This window comes from Channa argus, chromosome 19 (genome assembly GCF_033026475.1).
Source record: "Channa argus isolate prfri chromosome 19, Channa argus male v1.0, whole genome shotgun sequence".
NCBI lineage: Eukaryota > Metazoa > Chordata > Actinopteri > Anabantiformes > Channidae > Channa > Channa argus.
The window spans coordinates 11,542,403-11,561,845 of record NC_090215.1 but is presented as its reverse complement, the minus strand read 5'-3'; the positions used below and the strand labels follow the sequence as shown (position 1 = coordinate 11,561,845).

Genomic DNA, 19,443 nt, shown 5'->3' with positions numbered 1-19,443 from the left:
GAAGACAATTCAAAAGGGTTCACAAACTTTAAAGCACCGCTGTTTGAATTGACAAACATGTGTGTAGTAAGTTACAAAATCTTGAATGAAGTGTGACTAATTACACCACAAGTAGCAAATTTTTAAACCTGTCTGCTACTTCTACTGACTGCTTATTTCTATTTAAGGCGTTTGAAAAACAGCAAGACAGCCACCGAGGGTCCTCGTTATCTGTTCAGAGGCAGAATTAACACTGAGGTGATGGAGGTAGAAAATGTGGATGATGGCACAGGTGAGTCTGTAAAAACATTCATTTTGAACAAATAAATGTTTATTTTAAATTTTGTTTCTACCTTTCTTTGCCCCCCCCTGCTCCCATATACCTGTTTTTTATTTTTCTTATTTTAGAAGACCTGGCAGCAGGAGTTAAAAATATGCCATAATAATCCACTCAAGAAAGTTGACAACATTGTCCTTGGCCTGAGCTTGTGCACAACTGTGTGATTTTATACTTTACCTATAAATGTTTTTTAGACATCTTTAGTTACATATCCTCGGGTTTGTGCTGGTGCTGGTACATGGTGAACTGGAGCACTTGTGTGTCTTGGCCTCACATAGCCACTGATTATCATTTATATTTGTAGAGGCCGTCATTTCCTCTCCAGCAGACCTAGATGGGCAGTAATATTGAGTGTTTTTGGTAGGAGATGGATGGGTTTGGGTCTGGAGAGGGAGGATAAACATGCAAGGCAGGCAGCAGTGCAGTAACTCGTGGGTGTTCTGCACCACAGGCGGGAAATCTCAATCTGAAATCCAGGGCGACAGGAGTATTTTAGCTTAGATTCCTACGCAATGGAAGCGCCACAACTTTTTCCCAGGCACACACTTGCTGCCTGAGGTTGAAAAACGCCCTTGAGGCATACCATATAAAGGACACCGCACTGTAGATGCTTTTAGACTTGATTGGAATTGATGATTGTAATGGTTTGCTTTTTGTTACACCCTTAGAAAGAGAAAATCAGAGGCCAGTCAGGGAGGCATTTGAAATAATGAGTCGATGGTCAAGAGTTCACTTACATTTGCTGTTGATTTTGAGATTTTTAACGTGTAAATACAGTACGAGCTTGGTGGTGAATCACACTAAGCCATCAGCTGTGATTGGCTATTTCGAGACTCAGTTGTAAATAATGCTGATCGATGGTTTTTTATACTGCATGTGTGTCTTCTCCTTTATTTAATTTAGGGAGAAGGGTGATAATCACTGAAGTACTCAGAGGCTACGAGGACTGGTATAAGAGCTGGGAAAAAATATTTTGGAGCGAGTCTTTACACTGAGTTAGAGTGCTGTATTCTCAACAGATTAGGATGTTTTTTATATTTGGGAAAGGAGACCACACACTACTGTATAAGAAAGCCTTAATTCATTATGGTCACATTTGCTATTTATGTCTATTTCCTCTCTATTCCTGTGTTTTTATCAAAACATTATTTGGCTTTGTTTTCTTTGAAGCAAATCATTGGATTTGTACCACATGTTTCTTTGTGTGTGTGTGCGCGTGTGTTTAATGCGGTAACCCTTGTTTACTGTGGACTGTGACTTCCCAACAACTCTGTTTACAGCGTCGTGATCAGTGCAGCCTCTGATTGATGGCCCTCCCCTTTAAAGTTGGAAAAACTATTCTGAGCCTAAATGAGTCGAAAAAGTGTATTTGCGTTGTTCCACCCCTCGTGCAGAGAGGACTTCATAAAACGAGAGGAGTCAAAGTCGTGTCTGTGCTCTGCTCCTCTGCCTAGCTGACTACCATAGCAGCGGGAACATAGTGAACAACGGCTGGAAGATCCACAACACAGCCAAGAACAAGTGGTTCGTCTGCATGGCCAAGACCCCTGAGGAGAAGCAGCAGTGGCTGGAAGCCATTATGAAAGAGAGGGAGCGCAGGAAAGGTAAGAAGGCCCTTTGGCCTTTCAGTCGTAGGGTGTGCATTGGATCATTTTCTGTACAGTCACTTCAGGAAAAATTATTTATTTAATTTTTTTAAACATCTGTCTTAAATTAAGTAACTAGGAATTGATGCTGTGTTTAGAAAATGGAAACAGAGCAATTAAAGATGAATGATTACAAAAGCGAATAACTCCCAAGCCGAGTGCTGACCGGCTCTCTGCACCCGCCCTCTCCTCCGCTGCATAGGTCTGAGACTCGGCATGGAGCAGGATACGTGGGTGATGGTATCAGAGAAGGGAGAGAAACTCTACAGCCTCATGACCAAGGGTAACCTCATTAAGGACCGGAAACGCAAGCTCACCACCTTCCCCAAGTGCTTTCTTGGAAGGTAAGGCTCCTGCTGATAATAACGACACTCGGTCCGACCCGCGAGGAAGTAGTGGTCCTTGTGGTTTCCTCTGTATCAAAGGTAGCACGAGATAAGTAGCTATGAGGATGTGCCAACCTGGATGATTGTGCCATGAGCTTTGTTAGATAAGCCAAAATGAATACCTGTTTCTAGTTATGTGTATTTGTACTTTTCAGATTTGTAGGGCTTTGTGTTTGATATGAAATAAGTAGAGAGGCCTTGTACAGTGTTAGCTGCAGATTCAACAGAACACTTTTGTAATAAAGATCAGTTTCTCCATACCTGCTTTCATTTTTTAAATTGGCAGGATTTCCAAAGACAGCAGCTGGGACGAAGAAAAGTCTTGGAGCTTTTAGTTCAGGACCGTGTATTATGTATATCTAGTCTCAGTCATGGGAAAACCCAATCCAGCCGGATTTAGACCATGAATCTTATTTAAGGTTATTGGTGTGGTGTCCAGGGACGAATTGGCCATTGAATGCCAGTCGTAAATCACAGGGTGATATCCCTGTGTGGCTCCTCGTGAGTGACTGCCTGCTTTTGCCCTCGCCCATGTTAGAATACAATAAGCTCTCTGCTAGGGGGATCTGTGAGGTAACTACTGTAGAGGGCCTATTTGGCAGATGGCAGCTGCGTGTGTGTGTGTGTGTGTGGATTTATGACATTTCGTGGTTTCCTTGTGTCCTTGAGTTTTCAGTTAAGCCAGTGCAGTTTCTGTGCTTACTTTTAATGACTCTAAACATGTCCATCCATCCTTGGTTGCTTGATAGGCCAGAAGATTTATTGTAAAAGCTGCTTTGCTTATATTTTTGTCCTTGAGCTTTTCATCATATACCATAAGATGCTGATGTCATATTGTATCACCAAAGAGTAGAAACATTGATTTGAGCCTAGTTTGTTCCAGGTTTACCGCTTCACAGGGAAGCACCTCTGCAAATCTGTTTCTGGGTGTCCTGCAGTTCATTTTAAACTCAAATATATAGGAGGCTCACACTGTAGCTCCACAATGTATATGAGAATAGAAACATCGTTAAGTGTCTTACTGTGATATAATATTCCTTGTATTGAGCCTGGAAGCGTATTATAGGATACTGTGATGGTATGTTGCACTTTTTGCTGTCCTAAGCTAAAAATGTGCAGAAACTTGTAACCTCAGTTCTTATGTTTCGCATTCAGCACAAGCTGTTTTACATTAATGTGCTTCCCCCATTGCAGGCCTAAGTGGGAAGCACACATTACATTATACACTGAGGAGGTGACAAGCTGGATCAGGATAATAAAATCGTCAAACATCTGGCTTCAGCTGATGAGCTCACCATATTTGAAAATACAAATTGCATGTGATGGTCAAATATCTTTTTTTACAGTAGAGTGATGACATTATGCATTTTAGAAAAGGGGGTAAAAATACAATAAAATGACTTCACGAGTCAAGTCTTCCTTCAATGTTATTTTAACCCTACTCCTATCTTGACTCTTGAAATCCCATAACAAATTTGCCCTGTAAACGCCCAACTAATGGTAATCCCTGTATAAATGTTTCCATTTTTACAGCGATGTTTTGACCAGTAATCATCACGCTGGAAATAATTCGAGATTTATCAGCCATTACTAAATCCCTGTTATTTTTAAAAGGCATGGAGCGAACCGAAATCCCAAAAAGTACACTTGGACATAGTTGTGGCCAAGTTACATCGCATGGTGGTTTGGAAGGAGGAATTACTTTCTCCTTTGGTCCGCACAGACAACACCAGATCCCTCGTGGTCTGGAGGAAGAATGGATCTGTCAGCTAAAAAGATTAAAAGGATCAAACATTGGTCATTTGTGGGCACCTCATTGAGTCTGAAGATATCATATTGTGAAAAAACAGCTCAGCTTCTTTTGGAAACGTATCCCTTTCTATATACAACACCTTGATGACCAACTGTGGGTAAAAAGACATCTCTAGCCCTTCTGTACTTCCCCTGTCTGTGATGATCTTGGAGATGATTACATGTAGGCGTAATTGGTGAATTGGAACCAGCATGGTATGTCTCTGATGAAAGCCACATTGCCTATGGCTTCAACTCAGCCCACTCCCTCCATTGTGAAATGCTTTGACTTTATTCTCTTTCCATGCCTCCTCTTTTTCATTATGATTTTTTTTTAAAGCTCAAGAGCTATTTCTGGGTCTTGAACTTTAAACGGTACAATCATATTTGCGGTTTTGGTTGCCATGACAGTGTAATTCATCAAAGAATATATCAGTGACAATCACTTAGCTGGCAGTTATCTTTCTATTTTAAACAAAAAAAAAAAAGAAAGAAATTCAGTGTCTTTTCTATGTATGACAGACAGTGGCATCTGCTGCTCTAATAGATGTCCATGGAAATCCCCTTAAAAGTTCAAAGAAAAGGTTAGACATCCTGTAAGAAGTGCCCTTTGTTTTTGTCTGCCTCTGCACTTTCTTCTCGACTTTATTTGGAACACACCTTTTGCACCGTCTGCATACAAAGAGGATCAATACAAACAAAAGCTGAATAGAAATACTGCTGCTTGTTCCCCGTTTAGACATAGACAGCACTAAAGAGCTGGGAGCTTTTTTTATACATTAGTTAATATATTGGACCAATACAGTACGAAACAAGACACTGCCTAACATAGATATTCAAATGATAAGGCTGGAAATTATTTTTATAAATTATAGAAATTATATTTTTGTTGCTGTCAACAAATAGACTTTTTTTGGTAACCCTTCCTTTTCTGTGAGGAAAAAGCATGTCACCTAGTGCTATATTGTAGCGCACTGATGTGTTTTTAATAGTTTTGAGCGACACTGAAGGTTTAGGGCACAGATTAATACTGCACGCTAAAATCCACATCTGCATTCATTATGGGGAATAGACACAATGTATTCAGTCTTTGTATGGCTCTTTTTATGATCGTAGGAAGAAAAAGTATTTTTCTTATCTTTTAGAAAAATAGTTCTACAATTTGTGAAATATGCTTATTTCAAGTCTTTCAGAGAGTTAGATAAGAGGATTGATACTACTGTCATAACTATCTGCTAAGTATCGAGCCACAGCCAGCTATCTTACAGTAGCTCAGCCTGAACACTGGAATCAGGAGGAAATGGCTCCAGCTTTATCAAAGATATCAAAATCCACTTGCCAGCACCTCCAAAGCTCAGTAATTGACACAGTAAATCTCGTTCTATTTGTTTGTACATAAACTACAATCTAATGACTGTCTGTAGCTTCATATTTTGCACAAAGATATGAGAGTGCTATTGATTTTCTGTTGGCAATAAATAAAGTCAATAAATGCATCTCCTAAAAATCAGAACTACTTGTTTATGTACTTTTGAAAACCTGATTTCTACATTAATTCATAAAATACATAAGAGGAAAGTTGAAAATTTGTTAGGAAAACCTTGTATATTTTTTTTCACAGGAAAAACTTCAGATGAAATCTGCTTCACATGAAATTTTCTCTCAGAAGCGGCTCAATTTTCTTAACCAATGTACACAACCAAAAAAAAGACCGACCTTTAAACATTGTTTGTATTTGACCACATTACTCTTAGTAGGACATTGAGAAAGTCTTGGCTCTTTAAAAGCTGAATACTTGTTTTCGATTTATTAGTAAGCACAAACGGAAAAATATAATGAATCTATAATAATAGTGCAGTTTGAAATGCTTAGATTCTCCCACGTATACATTCCAGTAGCTTGAAATGGTTTTTTGCATGTGTGACCCTAATCTGCTTTAGGCCACAAGAACTTCCAAGTTCAAACTGCCAGGGTATTTTTTGACGGATGCGTTTGTGTTTTCTCCCCTGTGGTCTGCTGCACAGAGGAAAGACGTCAGGGGTGGGTGGTTAGAGAGTGTAAAATGTTGGTGGTGGAATGCTTGGTCATTTGTTTTTTGGGTGCTTCTGTTGACTCCACACTGACACCAACCACCTTCATTGTGGCCTTGAAGTGAGTCCCGCAGAATTCCTGCGGTTCTGTTGTCCATGTTAGTTTGGCTTCCGTGGGCATCAAGGATGTTATCTGATAGGCTACTGCTGGTCTGCATGTTCTCCTTCACTCCTCTCTCTCTTACTTTTTGTCGTCTTCTTGCTCACGCTGTCTTTTAGCCACAACCTTATGGAGAATTATCCCACTGAGCCGCTTTTGCCCATCAAGACGTCAGATGCTGTGATTGTTGATTATGTGGTTGGATTGTTTCCTCTTCCGTAGTTGAAATTGTTACAGTGTATTTTCCATCAAGAGCTTCCCAAGATCCAATTAAATCCTTCATATTTCATATTGTTACATTGTCTGTCTAGAATAAACAGATTTAAACCAGACAAAACACATCAACTAAAGCCAGAAAATAAATCGTTCCTCTTTGCCAAGGTAGTGTTTGTTTGGGATTTTTCTATGTTATCCAAGTCTGAGTATGTGCTTGCTTATGTCAATGTTTTGTGTTTTGTGTCCAGTGAGTTTGTGTCTTGGCTGATGGAAATCAGTGAGACAGGCAATCCAGAGGAGGGGGTTCACCTGGGTCAGGCTCTGCTGGAGAATGGCATCATCCACCATGGTTAGTACAGACAACTTTCTCTGTTCTTTTCTCCCACTTAGAGCTGCTTCACAATCCTCTCCTGTTCCATATCTAAAGCTGAATCTACAACCGTCTAATTTACTTTGTGCTGCACAGTGTACAGCATGCAAACGCCTGTCATTGCCTGACCTCGCCTGACCTCGCCTTTAGCTTTGTGCATGTCCAATGAATGGTCTTCATTTGAAAACTTTCACTAGACTTTCACTCCCACATTGGAGACAACAGAGTAGACGCAGCTGTCTCATTTATATCTTAGCAGGTGTCCCATTTAAACACTCTCTTGACACAATGTTTAGGTAATGCTTTATTAAATGAATCTCTTTTTGTTATATTTGTGTAATATTTGCTAAGTGGCTGATCTGTGGCTTTGGGTAACAGCGTGTTTAGTGCATGAGGCTTAAGCTGGCTAACGCTTTGCATTCAGATTCAATGGTGCACACTGCCTCTGCTTGTGTTATTTATTTATTTATTTTTTTCATCAAAAGAGTAAGGCTTAAAGCCAAGTTGTATGTTAAATCACTTGGAGGTGCTTTATTTCCTCCTCACAGAGAAATGAGATTGGGCATGAGAGCTGCTCCTGACAGAGAGGAATAACTCTGAGCCCCTCTGAGCTTTCACTGTGCAGTCCCCATGTCACAAATGATAGAATATCTTTTCATAAAAACCTTTAATGGAACCCGCATTGCTGCGGCCAATAATACAGAGCCAACTGTTAGTACTGTTATAAAAGGCTTCGACAAAGTCCCCTAAAGGGAAAAGAGCAGGGAGCCCTAAGCAAGACAGTTATGTGTGACCAGTCTGTCTGGGCTTTGAATTCCTCCACTATGCAGCCCTGCTTGGCTTGAGATGATTTTATTTTATTTTTTAAAGAAAGATGACTTTCTGAGTCACTGATACGTTTTTACATGTTTTTTTTTCTTCCTTTTTGCCACATCCATTTTTAAGAAACCTCCTAATTTTTTGGATTGCTTTTTTTTTTTAGTCACAGACAAACACCAGTTCAAACCCGAGCCTGTGTTATACCGCTTTCGCTACGACGATGGCACCTACCATCCCAGAAGTGACATGCACGACGTGATATCGAAGGTAATCGCAGTGCAGCAGAGTCTGATTTTAATAAATCCTCATTTTACACACCTATCAACAAATTAAACAAGCTTCTCTCTTGTTTTTCTCAGGGGGTTCGACTTTTCTGCCGCCTTCACAGCCTCTTCACTCCTGTCATCAGGTGGGCAGCCATTTTCTTTTCCACGCCATTGCAGACTAGCCAGGTGGGGCTCCAGCAGCTTAGCATCTGGCTTTTGCTCCTAAAAATAACTCAGAGCTACCAGAGCAGAGGAGAAAATATCACGATGAACGATGAGCTCATTGTTTTTAAGTAGAAACTGACTTAGGAGCAGTTGGCACAGATGGTGATGGAGAGCAGTAGGGCCTGTGGGCGATCAAGCTTGGCAGGTTTTTATTTTCCCGGTCTCAAAACACAGATGTGGTGGAGAAGATTGAGTTTATCAAATGTTACAAGTAGTTTGGATGCATGTGGGATACAGATAAATGAATAACATTGTAACAAATCACTCTTAGTGATTCTGAGAGATATTTCTCTACATTTAATGTCCTGCTGGAAAATGTGGGCATGAAAAGTGAACAAGTCCCCCACACATGTTCTCAATCAGCATAAACGTTCATTCTCGAACGTGTAAATAATACTTTGGCAAAACAATCGCCACTCAAAATCCTGCTACTTGGATTTTCTGGGGTTTTCCACCCCTTCACATGTTCATCCCATCAGCATAACGGTTAATTCTTGATCATATAAATAATACTTTAATAAAACAATCCCAGCTCAAACTGCTCTTGCTTAGCCTTTTCTGGAGGTTTTGACTCCATATAATGATCTTCCCAAACATGAAAGTTTGTTCTTGGTTGTGGTCAGGCCTTGGTTAATGAGCCTTCAGTTGCCCAATGTCCAAATTCTAACCTGAAGGTGAGTTCTGGTGGTTTTTTCATTCTTTGTTCTCACTCTGTCTCTGAGCTACATGGCTTAGTCCATTCATCAGCGCTACAAATAGCCCCAATTTTGTTCATAATCATTTGATAGGGGCTGTTCAGTTAAAATACAGAGATCTTACACATTTCACTGAGTGTAGTAGATGATATATTGATCCTGTGCCCTGAAAGGCCTGACACTGAGTCAAACTGTAAAAGGCTAGTATTGATTCCAGGTCTTCAAAATACAACATGGTACAAAATAGAGGTTCTGACAAGGGAACATCAGCTGTTTGGTGTCAGTGCTGCTGTATGCGCTTTTCCATGTTCCATTGTCTGTTATTAAAATAAACATCTGGATGATAAAAATATGTTCCCAGTTAGACAAACCCAAAATATCTTACAGTTGGTGATTAGTGTAAACACATAAAAAGCAGAAACATCCAAGATGCCCTTCAAATAGTCACTTCAACCCAAATATAAAGCAGGTGCTTTCTGGGCACTTTTGGCACATGCAAATAAACATACTTTTGTCTAACAGAGTTAGAAGTGGAGCAATCTTGTTTTAGCAGAGTAATTTGCTGACATGTGTTGGTGGTTGGCGTTGTTCCTCTAGATTCTATTTGAACAGTGTTGGAGGTGCAGGCTGCTTATGTGTTTTACTGCAACACACTGCATCAAGCTTGCCTGTTTATGCTGGATTTAAAAAGGCCCCAAGAAAAGCTTTAATTTCACACCAGTACAACGGTGCCGTAGCTGGAGGGAGGCTCACTGATCTTGAATGTATTCCAGCATAAACGCTTCTGTGTATTTCTGTTTGATCCAAATCCTAAAAAGCCCAAAGGGTGATTTTGTATCTGTGTCAGCATTTAGTCTTCTTGTGTTTGTGTTGAGGCCAGACCTTTTGACGTAAAAACTCTTGGTTGGTGTGTCATTAGCCTGCATATCTGAGCAGTTCTTTCAAACTGAAAGCCCAGTACAATACATCACAGGGCCTGGGAATGCCACAGTTTAATTGGAGCAACCAACCCCTGCCTAATTAGGTGTAATTTCCTGACAGAGTGAGAGCAATGAGGCAAAAGGGGGGGGGAGTGTACACTACAACCCCTGCCCCCCACGACTCTACACAGCTTCTGCGCTCCTGTTTTCACCTTCAATTTACTTTCACCTCAGGGCATCTGGTTCTGCAGTTTGAAATGTTCACTGCAGGGTAATACAGTGCTCACACTTTTCATGTGTAAAGAGAATAAATTCTGAATATGCAAACCCACATAATACAGCAAAGGTCAGTCATGAATGATCTTCATACACAATAGGAATCTAGCATTTTCTGTTGACAGGTTTTGTTTAAAATGATGATGACAAAAAACATATTTATGGATGTAAATGTGTGATTTTCAAAATATCAAATTATGTGGCACACTGTATTTGTGTAATTCATCTGAAATAAAACTTTTGATTAAAGCTTGAACTTAATATATTCTTTAAAAATAATTTTAAAATATTCAAATATAGTACACTGCCTACATTATCCATTTGCTCCTCACAAAATGTCAAGGCAAACCTTTCTTTTTGCTCAGCAAGTTAGAAACCCCTTTGCTGACCTTTCCCTCTATTACTCCTCAAACTGCTGTTTCCTCATGCCAGACATATGGCTGCCCACTGGCCCACTGTTTACCCCCCATTTTACACTGACAGCCTCATTGTGCACCAGCTGCTGCAGCCCCCAATCTCCCTGACTCTGGTATCCCATTTAGGGGAAAAACTGGGTGCTTGTTCTTGTCCAGGAGCTTTCTGCACGGTATAACAGGGCAATGGGCTTCATCAGCTAAAGCCAACACTGCCATCCTCATCACAGACCAACACAGGCTTTCAAATAGTTAGGCAACAGAATATTAGATTGCGGCGGAAACAGAGCCTCTCACACTTCACATTCTGAAGAGCTCTAGACCGTTAAGATTGGACTTTTACTTGCCCCCTGTGTCATGTTTGACTTGTCTGGACTTTGTGTGTGCAGCACAGGCATTTGTATGTGCTATTGAGTGTGTGTCTGAGTGAGCGTTGCCATGTGGTGGAAGCAGCAAAAGTGGTCTAAAGTCACAGCGGTTCTGGACTTTCCCGGCCTGCAGCTTTGCTGTGTGTCCCCGGGGAGGCCCCTTTGTTCATGGGAAAGTCATGGCTCCATTTCAGACGGCATTCTCGGGGTCTGGCAAAGTGCGGCTGTGTGGGCAACAGTGAGAACAGCAACACAAGGTTGACATGGAGCACCTCAGGGTCAGATACTGCTGGGGCTGTTGCCAGCCCTGCTCGCAGGAATGCTGTTTTCCTCTCATCGACTGTCAGAAACTCACATGGATTCATGACATGTGCTTCAAAATTCACCACTTCTTGCTGACAGTGAAGATTATTAGTCTTCTTGGAATTACGTTTCTAAAAGTAACTGACACTTTACATGTTCACCACTTTATTACAGTTAAGTTGATCACAGAGCTGAATAGTCAAATAGGACAGTCAGAGTTTAAAGGTAACGTCTGGTTCTGATGAAGTCTTCTGCTTTTATACCCACACAGGGATAAGGACTACCATTTACGGACCTACAAATCTGTAGTAATGGCCAACAAGCTGATAGACTGGCTTATTGCACAGGTAAGACCTCAAATAGCTTATTAACAGCAATGGGTGAGTAGTATTATTACATTAACTTTTCAGTGGTTTATATGAGCATTTACTTTATAAACTAAAATTATTCCAAGCAAATTGTTATTCAAAAAGATACCCAATTAAACCTGTTGAAAATTCAAACTAAATAAATTTTAAATATGTTTAATCTCATTTTCTTTACACATTTTACATACTGCCATTCTATATTAGATTGTAATAATCAAGCATAATAATATAGTAATATTAATTATAAACATATTCCCTTACAATGTGCCCACAGTGGTTTTCTGAGTACAATTGAAACTAATTTACCTCCCTTGAGAAAAACTGAAGTAAAAAAAAAAAAGCTGGAAGGGTGAACAGAGTAGGGAAAAAAGTGATTGTGCAATTGAAGAAATTAACTGAGATTTTAAATTGTTTTTAGATATTGCACTGAAAGTGAATACTGAAAAAGTGATGGTCCAAAAGTGGCTATTTTGACCAAAGGGCTTTTGAATGCAAGAACAAGTGTGGGTGGGGTAGGATATGAGAATGACATTTTGGCTGCTCTCTAAACACACAATGTCCTTTGTTCTCTTTTTCTCTCATCTCCTTTTGCTTTTTTCCACTATTTATGCTGAAATTGGTCTCATTCCTCCTTGGTGTCCACCCTTTCTCTTTCCTGTATCTTTTGGTGCAGGGGGACTGCAGAACAAGGGAGGAATCATTGATCTTAGGGGTGGAGCTGTGTGACAATGGCTTCATGCATCACGGTACAGCACTTTTTACCACTAAGTATTTCAACAGACCATTAAAAAAAAAAAGTTCTGATGGCCGAGAGTTTAATGCACAGAGGGCATTCAGTATCCTGTTTTAAAATACAAGAACTCTTGTTCTATTTCCATTTTTACTTATAATTCCTTTGACAGGCTGCAGGAACAGAGCAATGACTTTGTGTATGTGTGCATGTTTGATTAGGGCTATGGCTGTATACATGTATGCTATCATTAACCTCATGCATACTTGTGTGCATATGACTTAATTGACCAAGTACAAGGTACATTCATGATTTGCTTTTGCTGTGAGAACGCATGGATGTTTGTCAGTTCAAGTGCTAAATGGTTAGTAGCCATGGTTACAGTTTGTTTATGAGAGTTGGACTTGTTTTTAACTCGGCGCTTCACTCGTGCCAAACTCCACATCATACATGCTACAGTATGAGTCAGACTGTGCCTTCTTGTTACCCTCATGATGTAACTGATCCAATGTAACCCACAGTTTCAGCCTCACACTAAAAATTACCAGCATATCTATGGAACATTACAGTCCCAGCCATCCAACTTCCTTTCACTTCCACAACCTACATGATGATTTTATCATTCGTGGCAGTAAGTTATTTAATAATGTAGCTATCAAAACATATTGGCACTAGAGCTGATTTAGAGGTGAATGAAGTGAGTGAATGTTAAAAGGAAACTCAGTTTTCCCCTTAAGGCTTTCTTTTTTATTTATTTTTTTAAGGTGGGGTCTCCCATTGGTGTACAGCATGTGTTTAAGTGCTTGGGCACTCCCCATACAGTACTTTTGCTCTTATGTGTACACATAACTCTTTTGAATTAATGAAGAAAGCTTCATTTATAGATTTAACATACATCTGCACAGTTAATGAGTTTGCATGATTAAGGCCATGTACTACAAATCCTGTATTGAACATTATTATTATTATTATTATTATTATTATTATTATTATTATTATTATTATTATTATTATGTTATCAATTATTCATCAATATTTCATGTTAGTTTTTTGTAAAGTACAATGTACAAACTGTGTTACCTTAAGAAAGATAATGTAACTTTGACAAAAATACACTTTGACTTGATATTCATTGTTGTGATTACCTGAGTTGCACAGGAGCACTTTTATTGATTTTTTTTTTTTTTTTTTTTTTTTTTTTTTTTTTTTTTTTATAGTTTTAAATGAATCCAGTCCTGGTGCACCAAAAAAGAAAACGATAAAATGGAATAGCATGCATTTAAAATGTTCCAAAAAAATGTGACTTCTATTTGACTGAGGCTTAGGAAGCTAAAACTGATTTGAAGCTTTAATTCTAAAAACACTGCTCGGCGTATTTCTCAGTTGTTTGTCTGTCTGTTTACATTCATTACTTTGTCACTCTCATCAGTGTTGGAAAAGAGTGAATTCAAGGACGAGCCTCTGCTGTTTCGTTTCTTTGCTGATGAGGAGATGGAGGGCTCCAACACCAAACACAAACCCATGAAGCATGACCTGAAAATAGTTGAGAACATCATCTCCAAGTCTCTTCTGGTGAGCTCAGTTGCAGCACTACAATGGCTCATTAACCGATTAGTTCCCAGTCTGTCCAATATGGTACACCTTTGCTATATTGTACCCACAAATCAGAGCAATGCAGAGCCTCAGTAAATCATCATGACGCACACAGCTGTGAGAAGCAAAAGCCATTACACTGCAAAAGTCTATTTTATACCTCAGTAAGCATTCTTTTCAGAGGAATGAGCAAATACTACTGTAGCTGCTATCTGTCTATACCAGTCTGTTTCTGCTGTGTGTTTGTGCTCTGTGAGAATGTCTTGGTCTACTGGCTAGGGATTCTGCTGATAAGTCGTATGTTTTCCAGATAAGACCCAGTGATGGAGACTACGGCTTTACCCTGGAAGAAAGAAACAGAGTTCCCATCATCAAATCTGTGGAGAAAGGTTCCCCAGCTGAGGTGAGAACACACACTTGCACTCGGAAGTGCGGACATGTTTATACATAAACATGGATCCATACACGTCACCCAAAAATTAAACCATGTGAAGATTCCTCTCAGACTTTGATATGAAGGAGTTTATGGGTGATGCTGAACGCGTGGTGATGAAGTGACTATAGAGAAAACTTTGCTTTTTGATCTGGCAGCTGTAAATTTATTTTGGACGTGCACCCTCTAGACTCAGTTTATTTTATTTATGGTAAAATGGATGAGAAGTGACACTAATAGAAGCTCTATTTGTGTCACTTCTCATTTGGAAGAGTGGGGTTGCATAAAATCTGCTGCAGGGCTGCTTAAGTGATACCTTCTTTCACTCAGGGGACTGAACGCTTTGCAAGTCAAAGTCAGAGTTCCCAGAAGTTGAGCTGTATGTACCTGTTTTTTTTTTCTGAGCAAAACAAATTCATTCAAGTCATTCATTTCCAAAATTATGTTATTAATGCTGCTGGAACTGGGTCTGAAATTATCTGTTTTGTCACATGATAGCGCTCAGCATCTGATGGTGCTTTTGGCTTGATGGTTCTCATACTGTTAACATAATTCTGTTGTGTTTGATTGTGTTTTTAATTAGTCATTTGGCAAATATTTTGTGGCTTTATAGCAGATGTGCACCAGGCATCAGAATCTTCTTGTTGTTAAAATTTGGTTTGATCATTTGTCATGAAAAAATACTCTCTAACTGTTTGCTCCTAAACCTACTTTATGGTGATGGACACTGATGGTAACATTAGGAGCGTTTTTGTGCAGAAATATAGCACATTAAAGGGTGCCATATATTTGAGGTCTCCTTTGGTGTTTAGCTTTGATCTGCTAGATGAAAATGGGTCAGAGAGGTTTGAAGGCAAATGTGATCAATCTGAGCGCATGACCCATAATTCCCTCCAGCCCTGAAGTAGCACTGAGTGTGTCTGGAAGGTCTGGATTGCATAGAGATGGGCATTGCATGTGTTTGCATTTAAATATTCAATCTGGGTAAAAAGAAATCCACAACAGGATCCAACCGTATACTAACAGATAAAAGTTAAGCCATATAGTCCCCTATGTGTATGCTTTGTGTGTGTGTGTGTGTGTGTGTGTGTGTATCTATATATCTATCTATCTATATCTATCGATCGATGGATATATATATATATATATATATATATATATATAGATTGATATATGGATAGATAATATAATTTTTGATAGAGATATAGTTATAGTATATAAATCCTTTGGAATAATGCAATGTTGTTTTTGTATTTGCTTACTTGTGTTTACATTTATTCAATGTGAAGATGGCTGGCCTGGAGGTAGGGAAGAAGCTGTATGCCATCAATGGAGACCTGGTCTTCCTCAGGCCGTTTTCAGAAGTGGAGGTTCTCCTCAGACAGTGTTTTAACAGCAAGGGCCCCCTCAGGGTGCTAGTTAGCACCAAGCCAAGAGAGTAAGTCAGATCAGTGTTTGCAAAGAAACTGTCAAAATCATTTGCATACATCAGCTTGAAGCATTTGCAGTTTTGTTTCTAATCTTTCTATTCTAGGACGGTGAAGATCCCAGATTCAGCTGATGGGTTAGGTTTCCAGATCCGGGGCTTTGGTCCATCTGTAGTCCATGCTGTTGGACGAGGTAAGAAATCGCCACCTCCACCACTTGAGCTGTCTGGCCTCATCAGCAGAAGGCTTCCCATCACCACTCTGGTATTGTGGCACAGCTGGAAAGCAGCTGCCACTCCATTTTTTTTGGAGGTGTGCGTGACTTGGCCACCAGAGGCCTATTTTCCCCCTCATGCTCTCCAGATGGCCCAGCTGCTTTGTTAATGGTGCTGCCAAATCTCAGAATTAGGTGCTTATCAGTCACTTTTTCTCATCAAAGATTTGCATCTACCTAGTCACATTTTTCTCCGTGGTTAAATGCCCCTGTAAGATGGTGAATGATTTTGGCTTTAAATTGATCAGAATCCTTCTTTCTCTCTTACCTAACGCAGCATGTTTAGGAGCAGTGCTATCAGAGCTGGCACAAGATAGGTTCTAATCAAAAAACAATCCATGGCCTTGTCTGGCTTTTCCCAGGTGAATTGAATCTTGCTTTTTTTTCTTGAGCAATCTAAGTGGGATAGCAGTGTAGAAATGATCTGGGTATTTGCCTTTGTGTGTGTGTGTGTGTGTGTGTGCGTGCACGTGTGTGTGTGTGTGTGTGTGTGTGTGTGTGTGTGTGTGTGTGTGTGTGTGGCTTGATGATGTGGTTGCCTGGGAACCTAGTGTGTTGAAATAGATGCCCTCATCCCCTGAGATGCAGCCGGTGGTGTAGGAGGTGTTTAATTCCTTGGATTGTTGTAACAGCTGTTGTCCCCTGGTATCTGGGGTCAACAAGAGCAGATTAAAACCAATTAGAAAACCAAGGCGGAAAAATTAAGATATAGGAAGAGGTAAGACAGGGATATGTAGCAGTAAACAGATCATTCCATCATGAAATTAATTTTAAACAGCAAATCACTGCATTCTCATGGTTTTACACTGGTTCCTGTGACACTCGATAGGTTCAAGCACTTTGTACAAGACTGTATCTCAGCTAAAGGATTTATCGCCACAATTTGTTTTCTGACATTATTCTGAGACAATAATTTCTGAAGACTTTGATGATCGTGTGACTTTTCCTCTAGTGCCACCAGGTGGTTGACAATTTTTAATTTTTTAAAGTAAAATTAGTAAAATGTCTCCACAACTATTGAATGGTTTGTCTTGAAATTTGGTTCATTCATGTCCACAGTAATAAAGTAGTTAGCAGATTTTACCCTACAACCTCCATGCTAACAAGGTTAAATATAGTAAACTTTATACCTGCTAACCATCACAATGCTGGAGTTGTTTTCGTGAGCATAATGGCATCTTAGCACCTACTTTGACTCAAAGCACCACTGCCCATAAACACAGTGCATTCTCTACAGAACTGCAAGCTTGTTTGTAGACTCAGTGTTGTTCACAGTTTAGCAGCAGCAACTACACCATTGATGGTTTACTTGTCTACTGTATTCATTTTGTATTTATTATAATAAATCCTGCTTCTATTGTAGACATAAAACACCTTAGAACCAGGCTTATCTGGGGCTGGGTGTACAGAGCTAATTATTATTACAATATATCTGTCTAATTATATAAACACTACTGTAATACTGTACCTTGTACAGAACATGTTAATGTCTTTGCAGTGCCTGTCACGTTGGCTCAGTTTTTGTGTTGGCCTGTATCCAGTTTCAGTGTAATTTATTAAGTGCAGTGGACATGTCTGTTGATAGACATACTTTCTTACTAGGGCATCTGGAGAAAGGTAGAAAAACTACTGTTTATTCTCACAATACTTGGCGAGAACAATACAGATTCTTTATATTGCACGGTGTTGAAGGGCCTGTGAAAACTAGTGAGAGGAATATTTAGTCTGCTATACACTTCCTTCTGACAGCTGTAGACCTTGACGTTCTCCTATGGTCTGAATCACATCCCTCAGAGAGGCCCTCGTCTACCCCAGATAAACAACTTCCCTCCTCTCCATGCTTTCTCTTACACTTCTCCTAAGCTGCCAAAACAGGAAACAAACTTGTAAATACAACGAAGGAATGTAGGAAAAGGAATGTTGTTCAACCCAATTTTGTGTACAGGATGTGTAAGATGTGTGTTGGTGTTTGTTTGTCTCACGACTCTTGCACCTGCATGATAATGTGCAGCAGTCATTGTCCTTGACGCCTTTCCTTTCCCTTTGTGTCACACCAGGCACAGTGGCAGCCATGGCTGGCCTCCACCCAGGCCAGTGCATCATCAAGGTGAATGGCATCAATGTAAGCAAGGAGAGCCACGCCAGTGTCATTGCTCATGTCACTGCATGCAGGAAGTACCGGCGACCCACACAGGTAATACATAAATAAATTGGAGGGTGAATCTACTGTTGCCAGACACTGCAAAGTTCATAATTTAATAAGAGCAGAAGGAAAGAAACAAGCAGAAAAGTGGGGGAGCCACTGAGTATAAGAATAAACATAGCAGACAGACCTCCTAGCTCCTTACCTTCATCTTTCTCTCTCTCTCTTTCTCTCTCCCTCCCCTGCCTACTCCCTCTTTCCTTCTCTTGGGTCATTACACAGAAATAATAGTAGTTTTGGCTCCTCCACCACTGACCCCTGGCTCACAGTGGTGAGCCTGCTGTGGGAGACTGGCAGGCTTGAGGTGGGAAAGGATCTGGGGGTGGCTGGGGCTAAGGGTGGGTAAGAGTGGAGAAAGGGAGAAGAAAGATGGAGGAAAAAGGGGGGTAGGGCAGACAGATTTTTTTTTCCCTGGGAAAATAGTTGGCAGCAGGCAAGTGCAAGTGAAGGTGGAGACCAAGCTCCACCTGTTAAAGGTGGGAAACACTGTGTGAAAATGCAAACTTAAGTGTGTTTATGGTGTGATTTAGCAGTGTAGTGAGTATACACAAAGAGGAACCACCCTCTGGGGACTGGGGGTGAGGGCTGGTGGTTTTGGGGTATTGGGTAGTACATTGGTACACCACAGACCAGTATGGGCGACTGTGGTGTTGGAGGACAAACAGTGGTCCACCAATCCCCCAGTTGCTGGTTTGATCCAAAGCTCCTCCTGAACCCTAACTTAGTTACTCCCGGTTGCTATTTGTTGGCCAGCTGCATAGCAGCTCCCCCATCAGTGTGTGAGTGTGTGTGAATGTGAGTGCGAATGGGTGAATGAGAAGCAGTTTAAAGTGCTTTGAGTACTAATAGATAGAAAAGTGCTATATAAGTACAGACCATTTAGCAGTTAGGCAGCCACAACGTGTGGCACTGGCAGAAAACTGTCTGTGGGCTTAGAGGTGGATAAGACACACACACACACATCTTTCTACAATTGTGAGGACACTTACTGACATAATGCACAGCTGTTCCCTAGCCCCTACCCTTAACCAACCAAAGTGAAATTATAATCAAAATTACGCCCTAATCATACAATGAACTCTTTAACTTACAACAGCAAATTAAGATGACTGACCAGAATGTTTTGACGATGGTGAAATCTCCTCACAACGATTGTTTCAAACTAACATGTATCCACACAACCATACGGTAGAAAGACAAACACACACAGAG

General features: G+C 40.3%; 1 protein-coding gene across 1 annotated transcript in view; it reads left to right on the top strand.

The window, feature by feature from the left end:
- Positions 1-19,443, top strand: part of prex2 (phosphatidylinositol-3,4,5-trisphosphate-dependent Rac exchange factor 2) — an 81,907-nt gene that overhangs the window by 23,441 nt on the left and 39,023 nt on the right. Inside the window, exons 8-20 of the mRNA XM_067486164.1 lie at positions 168-271; positions 1,774-1,923; positions 2,168-2,309; positions 6,797-6,897; positions 7,901-8,004; positions 8,097-8,146; positions 11,475-11,550; positions 12,245-12,317; positions 13,731-13,873; positions 14,205-14,297; positions 15,617-15,765; positions 15,862-15,947; positions 18,086-18,222. Coding sequence (XP_067342265.1) covers positions 168-271; positions 1,774-1,923; positions 2,168-2,309; positions 6,797-6,897; positions 7,901-8,004; positions 8,097-8,146; positions 11,475-11,550; positions 12,245-12,317; positions 13,731-13,873; positions 14,205-14,297; positions 15,617-15,765; positions 15,862-15,947; positions 18,086-18,222 — 1,408 coding nt within the window. The remainder of the gene's footprint in view (positions 1-167; positions 272-1,773; positions 1,924-2,167; positions 2,310-6,796; positions 6,898-7,900; positions 8,005-8,096; positions 8,147-11,474; positions 11,551-12,244; positions 12,318-13,730; positions 13,874-14,204; positions 14,298-15,616; positions 15,766-15,861; positions 15,948-18,085; positions 18,223-19,443) is intronic.